We start from the raw sequence: 13,871 nt of genomic DNA, 5'->3' as shown, positions 1-13,871 counted from the left end.
GAAAAATAAACCAGGGAATCATAGAAGTATAGATTTTTATCTGGACAGGGTCTTAACAAATGAGTAACAAAGCTCCTGTTTTGTTTTGTTTTTAAACCCAAGACCCAAAAAGAAAATTGTAGCATTTGAATAGATCTTAGAAATAATTTAATCCAATCTTCTCATTTTATCTTCAAGAAAATAAAGTTCTATGGGGATGAAATGATGTGTTCAACATCACATGCCAAGTTAGTGGTTCCCAATAATAACTGCTCTTTCCTACTTGCTCACAAACCATCTTTTAATTTACTATTCTTTTGTTTTCCCAGGGCTTAATTTCAGGTTTCAAGAATCTATCTTTTCCTTCCTTTTGCAAATCTACATGATTTCAATGCATCAAGTATATAAGTATAAGAAGAGAAATGTGAATTCAAGACTTTGGGTTAAAAAAAGACTCTCTGATAGAGAAAACAATATGCAAGCAAATATATACAAAGCAAGTTAAATACCACATGAATAGAAAATAATTAAAAGAGAGAAGGCACTAGAATTAAAAGATGTTCCAGTAGATTGTGGGATTTTTGTTGGGACTTAAAAGAAAGCCAGGGAGGTCGGTAGTCAGAATAGAGCAGGAAGAATATTCTAGACATGGGGGACAGCCTCTTGAGGCTGGTCAAACTGAACAATTCAATACATGGAACCCCAGATTAACTTGTATCTGGGAATGAGTGTAGAGAGGATTTACAGAAGAGAAAATGCCTGAATAATTCAAGTTATAAGTTATGAAAGGTCTAAATTAGTTTCTAAACCTAGATTCATTTCATTATCTGCCCATAAAGAATGCTTTTATGATGAATTAGCCTTTATTATTCCTGAAGATAGTTCTTCATGGTTTTTTGTCTCTTTAGTTATTTGGTTTCTATTATATTTAGGGCATTTGAGAAATGCCTAGTGAAAGCATTGGTGCGAAGCTATGTTTGGCAACCCAGAATTGATTCTGATACTGAAATCACTTTAAGGTAATATTACACGTGACAGAACCAACAAGATTTGTGAATCTTCTCATTACTCAATAAAGCACTCCATTTTTAATGTCAGTACTGCTGAATTATTTCATCTCTCAATTCTTAACCATATCCATACAGATTTATCAGAGGACTTACAAAACAAATATGTAGGGTTTTTTTGTCTGTATCTCTTCTTCATTCATTTCTTACTGCAAGAGTCCATCTGTAAGGAACTATGGAACTGAGCCTGATTGGTTTCTTACTTGAAGAAATGAGGCCATGTGTTTTGTGTTGTGCAAGTTGGTCTGAAGTAAAAAATGGCTCTTTGTACTTTTGCCATGTTGATAACTTGAGAAGTCATAACTCCCAGGGCAACTAGGCATTTCGAACAATGGAAAGTCATCTGGTATTTAATTTTTAGCTATAATAACTCTTCCTGGAACATCCCCATCTGCCAAAAATATGAACACCTGATAGGCCACCTATTAGCACCCCTATTAATAGGGTCAGTTCATAGAAAGAACTGATTCCTTAGAAAGCTGAAGTTTGAGGGTCCATGGCCTAGGATGAATCTTTTATAGTAGTAAAGTGCCAGAATGAGGCACTCACATGGCAGCAGGAGGCCACTGAGTTCCTTGGAGAAAGATTGTTTATTTCAGGGGTGGGTTGGGAGAATAGAGGGAGAAGCAGGAAGAAGAGAGGGGCCCAGAAAGGAATAGGAGAAGGAGGCCAAAGTCTAACTTTGCTTACTTCAAAATTTTGCTGAGGATCAGCTCTGAATCTCCCCTCCTAGAAATTAAGATAGTTGTCATTAATTTTTTTTTCCATGGGAGAAAGAAGCCAGTCACAGTGTTCTAGACCTACAATAGTGATGTCGAAGGATAGCCTAGGCCAGGGGTGGGGAACCTGCAGCCTCAAGGCTACATGTGGCCCTCTAGGTCCTCAAGTGTGTCCCTTTAACTGAATCCAAACTTCACAGAACAAATCCCCTTAATAAAAGGATTTGTTCTGTAAAACTTGGACTCAGTCAAAAAGTCACACCCAAGGACCTAGAGGCCGCATATAGCCTCAAAGCCACAGGTTCCCCACCCCTAGCCTAGCCCTGATAAGCTAACTATGCATAGGAAACAGAAGGTAAGTACAACATGAAGGTATTTGGTACATCATCGTACAAAAATTGAAATGAGAACTACCGTCAGCAGTCAACTTGAATAGTGAAAGTCCTATTTAACCTATGGTTAGCATTTCTATTACAAGCTTTACATTAAAAAAAAAAAAGTAATTGACCATCTGCTTTGATATTAACAAAGCATAATTTTTTTTGTGATGGAAATGTCCAGAGATCATTTTAAAGGTAGAAATCTTTTTATCTTAAAGATCAGAATTAAGATTATAGTCAGACTAATGTTTACAACATTGCTTTTATAAATAATTCATTGTCTAATAGTTGACACCTCAAAATACATGTACTTTACAGATAGACTCTCATGCTAATCCATTCGAAGGAAAACACATGAATCTAATGCATTAAACAATGCAATTTTGGTGGACTACTCAGTGACTTAGTAATATTGAGGAAAATGCATCACCTTCCAAAAAAGCAAAATAAATACATCCTAGATTTGTTTATTTTCAATCCCTGAAAACAATATTATATGCCATTTTTGGTTGTTGTTAGTAGCAGTTAACATTGCTTAAAATCCCAGGTGATAAAAAAAATGTAAATTAGAGAAGGAAAAGATCATTGACATTTTGATAAGGGGAAAATAATACTTATTCATATAAATTAATTTATCAGTCAATAAACATTTATCAAATACCTACTTTGAGTCAGGCACTGTGCTAATTTCAAAATTGTCTTTTATGATATGAAATCTTCAGAAATACTAGATCAAAAGCAAATCTTCTGCCAACAAAAACTCTTTAAGAGATAAAAAAGAAGTATGCCCTTATCTATGGTCTCTACCCTTAAGCAGTTGTCTGGAGTTTAAAGAAAGGTGTGAAGAACAGAATTGTAAGTAGGACACAGGGCCTGGCCCTAGGGTGAGAAGTTTGCCTCAGTGTGGGAGATTTAAAGGACCACAGAAAAGCAAGTATATTCCTCTGAGGACGCAGGGGTGGGACCTGGTGGTGTGATGTGGCTTTGTTGGGTGGGGTAGAGACTGGTGTTGGGTTGGAGGTGGAGCTGTGTTTCGGGAGATGGTGCCATGGACAGCCTAGACTGAGTGGACCCAAACTGTGTCTCAGCTTTGAGATAGGAATGGGCTCCATTTCAGTCCCAGGGCCCTGGTCCTTCAGTGAGAAAGTAGTTAGCAAAAGACCACTTTATAGAGCTTCTCACTGCCTGGGGTGAGGTAGGAACACAGCAACTAACTAGGCCCCACCCTACCTTCCTTTATCTCACCCATCTATGATTGTTGTTTGTCCTTCCTTCTGGAAGAGGACCAAAACATCAGGAAGGTGATGCCATGACATGCAAGTGAATTGGATTTAAGTGAGGCAGGGCTATGCAAAGTCACCAGCCTCACTTTCTTCTCCAGAGCCATCCATATCCAGTGGCCAGATATAGATCAGGAGGACTGGAGATGGCTCTGGATGTAGTGATCTTGGCCTTTTTAAGCTAAGGTCCTTTAAACAGGTCTCAGTTCAACTGAGGCAACATCCATTTAAGGGTAGGTAAGAAAGGAGGTAAAGGGGCAGCTAGGCGCCACAGTGGATAGAGCAGCAACCCTGGATTCAGGAGGACCCAAGTTCAAATCTGGCCTCAGACACATAACACTTACTAGATGAGTGACCTTGGGCAAGTCACTTAACCCCATTGCTTACTTAGCAAGAAAAAAAAAATGAAAGAAAGGAGGTAAAGAATGACCTCTTTTAGCTATTAAAAAAAATCAATTTGGGAAGGGAAGACCCTCAGGGATTCTGGCCAAAACAGAAACAATTGCTATTTTACATTCACACCCACCTCTGATAGGTGCCTCTGACCTACTAGAAAGCTTTATTTTTCCAGTCTAGGTGATTGTCTCTGTTTCTCTTTGTTCTGTTTCCCTGAATTCTCATACTTCCCAGGATGGGGGCCTGGTTGAAAGTATAATGGGCCACCCATAGAGTGGGTTCCCTTGCCCTTACAGGGGAATACAGGGAAGGAGAAATACTCAGGCCTTCAAATGTTCCACCACCTCAGCATGGTCTGTCTTGGCCTGGACACATACAGTGGGGCAAAATAGGGATAGTATCATGAGAATGCCTCTGTCTCCTCTCTACCTGGAATTTTTTCACCCATGAAAATGTAGCCCTCTGATAACTGCTTAAACTTTCCCAAAGAGCAAAGAAGAAAAGAAGAGAGAGTAGAGATGAGCATGAAGGCCAAGGTACACCAAGGCCCTCCAACCTATTTAGCTTCTTGGCCTAAGTCACAAGACTTTATATGTGAACGGGCTTTTTGCACCTCCATGTTCCCAGGATATGGTGGAAGGAGTTGGCAAATTTAACAACCCGACTAAAACAACCTGGATGAGAGTCTGGAGAACGGGTTCTAACTCCTCTTCTGACACCAACTCTGAGCCTCTGTTTTCTCCTGTGCAAAATGAAGCAGTTGGAAAAGGTGGCTTGTAAAGTCTCTTCCAACTCTAAGAGTCATGTCAGCTTATGAAATTTAGGCTCCATTTGACTTTAACTCAGACTCAATTTCATTAAGAGTTGAATGAGACTTCCACTGCGAACATGAGAAAGTCACTTCTCTCTAGGGCTTCACTTTCATTTGTAAAAGTAAGCATCTGGACAACCTTACCTGTAAGGTCCCTTCCAGCTCTAAAATATCACCAGCTCTCTTTAAGTCCCCTTTTACAAAACACGGATCAGATTGTTTTGGGCGTTACCCCTCCAGTCCGACCTCACCAAGAATCAGGCTTCTTGGATGCCCAATGTAAAGAAACAACTAGCTTAGGATCTAGGCATCTAAATGTGGTGCAAGCTAAGTGTTGGACTTGAAGCCAGAAAGACCTGAGTTCAAATCCTACCTCAGACACTTAATAACTATGTGATTCTGGACAAGTCATTTAATCTCTTCCAACCTCAGTTTCCTCATCTGTAAAATAGGGATAATAATAACTACTTCTCAGGGTTGTTGTGAGGGTCAAATTAGATAACATGTAAAATGTTCTGTAAATTTTGTTGCTGTTCACTCATTTTCAGTCACGTCCAACTCTTCATGACCCCATAATGGGTTTTCTTGGCAACGATACTGGAATAGTTTGCCATTTCCTTCTCCTTGTAAAGTTTAATGAGCTGTATAATTGCCAGCTATTGTTATTATGGTTTACAAGAATTAGCTTAAATAGGTATCTACCAAATGGTCCAACTTCTCGAGAGAAGGAAGAGAGATCCTCCCCATAGCTAGCCATTTGGCATTTTGGGGTCTCTGTCTTTCACCACGAGGAAATGTCCCCACCCACTCACCACTAACTGACATCCCAATCACTTTAGGACTCCTTTTATGCCACGAGTTGGGTTTGTGACAGATCTAGGGACCCATTCTGGTTGCCGGAGCTAGGAAAGATTTCATGGATGAGGTAACACAAGTGTTGGGTTTCATATTATGCTTAGGTTGGCTACGCAGGAAGGAGGGAGGAAAGAGGGAGGACATTCCAGACTGGGAAATTAGAAGGAAGTCAATCCAAGTTCTTGAGCACCAGCACAGTGTAAAGTCAGCTAGGTGGCACTGGCCTAGGAGTCAGGAAGACCTCGGAGAAAATTCTACTTCAGACCATTACTAACTGTGTGACCATAGTCAATGTCAGTCTCAGTTAAGTTATCAGTAGAATGGGGATAATAATAGCACCTACTGGGTTGTTGTGGAGATAAGATGAGATAATATGCATAAAAGTACTATGTAAATGTCATTAATAATAATAGTTATTTTTGTTGTTATTGTCTAGTCATTTTCAGTCATGTCTGACTCCTCATGACCCTATTTGGGGTTTTCTTGGCAAAGATACTGGAGCGGTTTGCTCTTTTCTTTTCCAGCTCATTTTACAGATGAGGAAACTGAGGCAAACAGAGTTTAAATGACTTGCCCAGGGTCACACAGCTAGTGTCTGAGGCCAGATTTGAACTCAGGTCTTCCTGACTCTAGGGCTAGGCACTCAGCTCTATCCCCTTTTATCACCTAGTTGGTATTATTGAACACTTAAATTTTTTTGTTGTTGTTGTTGATTGGCATTATATGTTAGTAGCAGTGTTCTAGGAAAATTAGCTTGGACGAATTGGAACATAGAAAAGAAAGCATTGCCAGAATGTAAGAGGTGATTCAAAATACACAGAAACAAATTTTCATTTCAAAACCCCACATAATAAATATTACACATCGTATTCAGAACTGTCCATCTTTTCTTTGCCTTCTTGTGATTTTTTTTTTGTTCTCTGCTGTGCACTTTTTACTTTGTTCTTTTTCCCCCTTCCTCCCCATCTCCCTCAAGAAGGCTATAATTAAGTATACAACATACACACACATATATGCACACCTGCACAAACATATAGAGACATGCATACACATACCTATACTTAGATACCTATTATCATACACATACATAGACATGTACCTTCGTATGCCTTTTGTAAGACTGTACTGCACTTGCAAATCAAAACAACTCTGAGGTACCACATCACACCTATCAGATTGGCCAACATGACAAAACAGGAAAATGATAAATGTTGGAGAAGATGTGGGAAAATTGGAACGCTAATGCATTGTTGGTGGAGTTGTGAAATGATCCAACCATTTTGGAGAACAATTTGGAACTGTGCCCAAAGGGCTACAAAAATGTGCATACCCTTTGATCCAGCAATAGCACTTCTAGGGCTATATCCCAAAGAAATCAAACAAATGGGGAAAGGACCCACATGTACAAAAATATTCATAGCAGCTCTTTTTGTGGTGGCAAAGAATTGGAAATGGAGAGGATGTCCATCAATTGGGGAATGGCTGAGCAAGTTGTGGTATATGAATGTAATGGAATACTATTGTGCTATAAGAAATGATGAACAGGCTGACTTCGGAAAAACCTGGAAAGACTTATATGGTCTGATGCTGAGTGAAGTGAGCAGAACCAAGAGGACTTTGTACACAATAACAGCCATGTTATGCAATGACTAAGATTGTTAAACTGAACCCTTCTCAGCATTACGAGGATCTAAGACATCTTCAGAGGCCTTGGGATGGAAAATGCTGTCCACATCCAAAGAAAGAACTATGGAAGCCGAATCGCTATCACTTATTTTTACCTCCTGTTGAGTTCTGTTTCACCTTTCTGATGGTTCCTCCTATTGGTTTTAATTTTTACTTACAACTTCACTAATGTGAAAATATGTTTAATGGGTATGTAAATGTAAAGCCTATATCAGATTGTGCGCCATCTTGGGGAGGGTGGGGGGGAGGAAGGGGGAGAAACATTTTCAACTCAAAAGCATATGGAAGTGATTGTTGATAAATCAAAATAAATTAATTTTTAAAAAATTTTTTAAAATTTCAATAATAAAAAAAAAGACTATACTGCACTGCACTTTTTTGTCCTCCAACTTCCCTCTCTTTCTGAGGGCCCCACCATCCTTCAGAGCCACCCTCACCTCTTCCCTCTCCCTTTTCCCAAATATCAAATCAAAAGTTGTGAAGTTTTGTTAATTCTACCTACTCAGTATCTATCACGTTAGTAACCTTATCTCCATTCATGTAGCCCCAGCCCTAGCTCATCTCTAGTCCAGACTATTTTAACAGCCTCCTGATTGGTCTCCCTGTATCACCCTTTTCTTCTCCAATCTATTCTTTTCCAGTCCAATTGATCCTAAAGTATAGCTCTGACCATGTCACCCCCTCGAGTGACAAGAAACTTGAGTAGCTCCTTCTTAACTCTGGTTTTTAACGCTTTTCACAATCCGATTCTAGCTTACCTTTTCAGGCTTGCTGTACATTCCTCCTCCTCATGAAGCCTACATTCCTGTGTGACCTGGGCCAAGTTTGCCTCAGTTTCTCCAAATGTAAAATGGTGATAATAATAGCATCTGCCCCCCCCCAGTTATTGTGAGGATCAAATGACATAATATTTATGAAGGCCTAATATAGTGCCTAGCACGTAGTAGGCACTATATAAATGCTGATTGTTGTTTTTGTTCTTGTTATTCCAGCCAAACCAGTCTATTTGCTGTTCTGTGTATAGAATATCCATCTCCTTCCCCCACGTCTTTGCCCAAGCTGTTTCCCCATGCCTGGAACACCGTCCTCATTTATACCTCACAGAATCCTCAGTTTCCTTCAAAGATCACCTAGCTGGCTTTTCCATCTTTGTTGTCCTTAGTGGTATTTCTGCCTCTTCTATAAGCACATCCAAGACTGTGATGTTAGAGTCAAAGTTTAGGGACTCCCCACTACTTGACAATGAAAGGAACTGGTAATAAGAATCCTTGCAGATCTCCAGCCTCAGACACTTCCTAGTTGTGTGATCCTGGACAAGTTACTTAAACTCTGTCTGCCTCAGCTTCCTGATCTATACAACAGGGATAATAACAGCATCTGCCTTCCAGAGTTGTGAGGATCAAATGAGGAGATACTATTTCTAAAGAGATTTGTAAATCTTCAAGTATTATATATGGATATATAAATGCATAATAACAATATTCTACCTTGCCTGGCACATATCAGTTCTTTTTCCCAGCTCTCTCTGGGAATATAGGAAACATTAACTTTTTTTTAATGCTAGGCCTCGTCCTACCTCAGGTAAGTCCTAACTAGCTAGCTATAGTCACACACCATCAGTTAGATCCACAAAAAATTAAGCCAATAAAGTAAATTAAAAAAATAAAAGCCAAGTGTAAAACCGCATCTGTGTTATATCATGGGATCCCAGTAAAATTCTATTCAAAAAACCATTTCTGACTTTTAAACTCACAACGACACTTAATCCAAATATCCATCAGGAGAATTAGGGCAGATGCTCTCACCTGAAGCAATTTCCTGATTCTTTTTAAATTATGTATCAAGAGCAGGTTCTTCTCTTGGGCAACTCGACCCAGCTGCTCGTCCAGCTGCAGTAACAAGTTTTGTAAGAGAATCGTTGCCATGGTTTCATTGTTTGAAGCTGCTTCCCTGTTAAAAAGTAAGCTATTATTAGATATTATTTAGCCATGATTGAGTTTGCATGGGCTGCTTGGCACAACAGAAAAACATCAACTCTTTTTGAAAAATTCATTTGCTTAGCTGCTTGCCTTTCATAGAATTTTAAATTTCAAGTCAGGTGGAAAAAAAGCTTAACTGTATTTGGTCATCTCTTGTTTACGTTAACACTATGGTAGACCATCAATGCCACACGGAAAAAGGAAGCAGCCAATGGGACCCTTGTATAAAGTATTATAGCACCTGACATCAAAGATGTGATATAAGCCCAACTAGCATAACAACATACTAAGTATGGATAACAATCATGGCGTCTTAAATAATTCTTTGCCCCAGGCAAATAACAAAGTCAATGAATCAATATTAAGAATCTTAAGTAGTTTTGGGAGAAAAATATGTCAGGCCATTGGCCATTTTTTCCAAAGATTTTTTTTTTTTTTTTCTTTTCTGTCTTTTCCCTTTGCCTTTTCAAAATTACTCTTAAAATGAGGTGATAGATCTGCATTTTGCTAATTAACTACCCATAGTTGGGGCAGCTAGGTGGTGCACTGTATATAGAGTGCTGGGACTGGAATCAGGAAGACTCATCAAATCTGGCCTCAAATGCTTATTAGCTGTGTGACCCAGGACAAGTCACTTAACCTTATTTACCTTGGTTTCCTCATCTGGAAAAGGAAATGGCAAACCACTCCAGTATCTTTGCCAAGAAAACTTCAAAGGGATCATGAAGAATCAAACACAACTAAAAACAATTGAACAACAACAAAAACTTGGCTAGGTGAAAAGTTGCTTTTCAGAATCTCTTCATCTTTCCCCAAGAAGGCACCAGGCTTTAGGAAAATCATGTACTTTATGAGAAAGTCTATTTTCTGATGAAATGACATTTGTGGCCAACAATAAAAAAATTATTTTATTCTTCAGGTTTTTTTTAGCAAGCAAACCACTGAGGCAATTATTCAATTTTACCTTGAAAATTAAAGCAGTTGGAATCTTGTTACTATTAATTTTCTGTACACGTTGGATGAAACTCTCAAAAAACAATATACCACATTCTAAATAAGTGAGAAGTCTTTTTTAAGCTTAAAAAGATGCAACAAACTTCATTTTTAGAGTTCATAAACAGACCATACCAGAAACTCATACGGATAGAAAATAGAGCCTTTATATATCAATCTCTAAGAACAACAAAAATGTTTGAACCTACCAATCCTGGCCTTCAATCCATTGGGCCAGGAGATGTCTAACTTCCATGGGGAAAGTATCATCATAGAATTGATCTACTTGCTCCAAAAACTTGATTTCCAGTTGTTGAACTTGATTCCACTGAGACATAATCTAAAAGAGGATGCAAATAGAATTTTATTGGAGGTGGAACAAAGATGGCAGAGTAAAGGCAGGGATTCACCTAAACTCTCCCAAATTTCCCTCCAAATAAATTTAAAATAACACCTTAAAATAAATTCAGAAATAAATATAATTTTATTTGAATTTTTAAATTTGAATTTTGGGCCAGGGCATTTTCTCTGGCTGGTCTCCAGGTCTGTAATACCCTCTTTCCTCAACTCTACCTACTGTCTTCCCTGGCTTCCTTTAAGTCCCAACTACAATCCTATCTTTCACAAGAAACCTTTCCCAATCCCTCTTAATTCTAGTGCCTTCCCTGTGTTAATTATTTCCTATTTATTCTGTAAATAGTTTGCTTTGTATATATTGTTTCCTCTCCTTGAGGGCAGGAATTTGTCCACTGCCTCTTTTTGTAACCCCAGCTGCTAAGCATCAATTCTTGCATATAGCAGGTACCTGATAAATGTATATTGGTTGATTGATTGAATTTTGTCAATAGTTGTGACATTTGATGCCCCCTCCCCAATTTTGAGGAGAGCCATACATCCTTATTTTTGGCAGCAGTCTTTTCTTTCCATTTTCACTCCTCTATTAAAGGAAGGAAGGAATACTTTCAGTACAGGGATATGAATAGTCCACTTAAGCCTGACAACAGACTCTTTACCTGAATCACCCCAAATTCATGGAACAGCCTTCATCTACTGGCCCCCAAACCACATCCTTCCCTGCCTTCAATTTGAAGCTTAATCACCAACTCCTCCAGGAAGCTTTCAATGATTAAAATCAACCATCTAATATCCTCTCCACCTCTTGCACTCAAAATTATTGTCTTCACCAATATAAATTTATATTCATTTTATAGTTATCTGTCTTTTTCCCATTGTATGATTTTAAACTCTTTGAGGGTGATCTAATTCTATCCAGCAAGCAGTTGGGTATTTATTGTTTCTCTTTTCCCCATCTAAGTCTGAGTTCCATGAAGAATTTCCCCGTTCTTGGCCTTTCCTTTAAACTGTCAGCTCATTTTTCCTATATATTTTCACAGCTAAGTCTCCAAATATCAAAATGTAATTCTGATCTGGTGATTTATTTTCATTTTGATTTAACACCTTGCATTATCACTTGGCACATTCTTCAAAGTGGTTCCTTATAAAATATATTTGAATGTGTTTCAATACTTAAATTCTATTTAAAACCCAGTATCCTTGAAAATGGGAGAGGTAGCATGGCATAGTGAGTAGAGAGCTGGTCTCAAAACCAGAAAGACATGGGTTCAAGTCCTGTCTTTGACACATGCTACTTTGAGTTTTTCTCAGGAAAGGGGGTGGTGGCAGCCCAGCATTGGTTCTCTGGCACTTGAGGCAAGACCAGGTAAGTGTCATAGCTGCCTTAGAGGTTTTCTTTGTGACTATGGGAAACATGTTCCATATATCACATAATAGAACATAGGACCATAGATTTAGAGCTATCAGTGAGGGCCTTTATAGGTCATCTTTGGTATAGGTGGTAAGTAATGGATCCAGACCTGGGTCTTCTGGTTCCAAGTCCAGAACTGTTTCCACTCTACCACTATATTACATGGCTTTAATGTAGCAGAACCAAATACGCAGTATAAAAAAACTGGAGTTCTGGTGGTGGGTGACTGCATCTTCCTAGTAAGTTTGAATCTTAGCCCCTAAGGAGCCAGCTGAGAATTAAAAGAGGCAGGCTACCCTCAGCAGCAGCGGAGAGTAAAGGCAACCCTGTCACATCGGGCCCCATTGTCCCTCTACTAGGAAACTCTTTCTGATACGATGGGATACTGAGATGAATGACAACTTTCTACGCAGTTAGGGCAGGGGCCCCCTGATCACTGGGTCCACACCTCCCTCCAGGCGGAAGCCTGGGTGTTTTCACTCCCTTCTCAGAAGTCAGAATTTCCCATGTGCTTGGGCACAACTCTCTCATTCTCTCGTCCCGATAAAGGCCAAAGGGTAGCCCCAGACGCAAAGAGCACCTTTATCCAAAGCAACCATGGCTGTATTCTGTAAAAGGCAGGCTTCAGCAAACTCGGGTCCCTACTCTTGGTAGGCTGATCGGCTCCAAGCCCTTTCCTTGCTCCCCAGCTCCTCCTCTTGAGAAGCAGCATGACAACAGTCACTGGTCTACTTACTCCGTTCTGTCTGTGTCTCTCTCGCTTGGCTCTGATCCCAGTCTGTGCACAGGCCAGATGCCTGAGTAGCGCTCACCACACTCACACTCTGGGCTGAAGTTGCTGGTGCCCCTACTCCTTCAATAAAGAGATTTACATTTCTCCACCCACTTGAGGCTTTCCTGTAAGTCACGGTTGAAGCCTCTAGGGATTTTACTTATGCCCTGCTCCCACCCACTCTTTTTTCTAGAAATGCTCAAACTCAGAAATGTAGTCAGGCTTGGAAGATACTGTTGCTCAGCTCTCTTCTCTCCTCTCCCGCACAGTGCAGTCCTGTGTCCTACCTGTGGGCAGGAGAAGGGACAATGAAGCTGCCCAAAAGGGAGTACCCTCATTCACTTCCCTGACAGAGTGGCCGCTAGAGGCAGTTTACTGTCTTGCTATTGTCCAAGCATCAGTGGCTTTCTGTGTTTCCAGAACCAGACTTCCCTGATCCTCTGGAGTCAGACCCTGGCCAAGAGTGAGCTGAGAGCCACCAGGACACTACTGCAGGGCTTTAGAACATCAATGGTGATCTGGGGTGCCACTCACACAGAAAGTCTTTAGATCAGTGGTTTGGGGAAACAGCCACATTTCTAAGGGCTGGAACTAGGAGGGACCTCAGGAGCTAATTGAGGCTCAGAGATCAAGTGACCTGCCTGAGGTCATGCAGCAGTAATCATGAGCAAAGGGATTTGAATCCAGGTCCTCTGATTCCAAAACCAATACTCTTTTCATTATTCCATCCGTCTTCCTAAGTCACTGAGTCTGTAGGAGGAATGTGCAATCCTCAGGACCTTACAAATAAATACATGTGGTCTTACAAATGCACTTCTCTCCCTTTCCCTCTCCATCAGTATCTGTGTCTTCCTGACGTGATATGGAAGACACCAAAGAGGGGCCCCCTGCCCAACAATAGTATCACAGATCCAGAGCTAGACAAGACCCCAGAGGTCATCTAGTCCAATACCTCTATTTACAGATAAGGAAACTGAGGACTAGAGAGATTAAGTGACCTCCCTTCCAGAGCCAGGTTCATTGTGTCCCCCGCGCACCCTCCCCCCCACCATGGTACCAGACTTCCTCTTAGTTACCCATTCTCTGTAATACTCTCTCAAATCTGAAAGTAAGACATTATGCTTCCAAGAGTTCACCATTAAAATACAAAGGGAAAGGAAAAGCCATTATTGGCTTAGCATGAATTCAT

The 13,871-nt window shown here is 40.1% G+C and overlaps 1 protein-coding gene across 2 annotated transcripts in view; it reads right to left on the bottom strand.

Annotated features, from left to right (window-relative positions):
- The window catches only part of STAT4 (signal transducer and activator of transcription 4), a 144,769-nt gene extending 131,989 nt beyond the window's left edge, over positions 1–12,780 (bottom strand). The window contains exons 1-3 of one of the 2 annotated variants that reach the window (XM_078146920.1): positions 12,647–12,780; positions 10,355–10,485; positions 8,979–9,123 (exon numbers count right to left, since the gene is read on the bottom strand). In XM_078146920.1, coding sequence (XP_078003046.1) covers positions 8,979–9,123; positions 10,355–10,482 — 273 coding nt within the window. In that variant the 5' untranslated portion in view covers positions 10,483–10,485; positions 12,647–12,780. The remainder of the gene's footprint in view (positions 1–8,978; positions 9,124–10,354; positions 10,486–12,646) is intronic. The other variant, XM_020993623.2, reaches the window with a different exon arrangement.
- Positions 12,781–13,871: the final 1,091 nt, after the last annotated feature.

The sequence above is a fragment of the Phascolarctos cinereus genome, unplaced genomic scaffold, assembly GCF_003287225.1.
Source record: "Phascolarctos cinereus isolate Bilbo 61053 unplaced genomic scaffold, phaCin_HiC Scaffold_726;HRSCAF=1367, whole genome shotgun sequence".
Lineage (NCBI taxonomy): Eukaryota > Metazoa > Chordata > Mammalia > Diprotodontia > Phascolarctidae > Phascolarctos > Phascolarctos cinereus.
The sequence above is the reverse complement of the archived record's forward strand: the minus strand, read 5'-3'. Positions and strand labels throughout refer to the sequence as shown.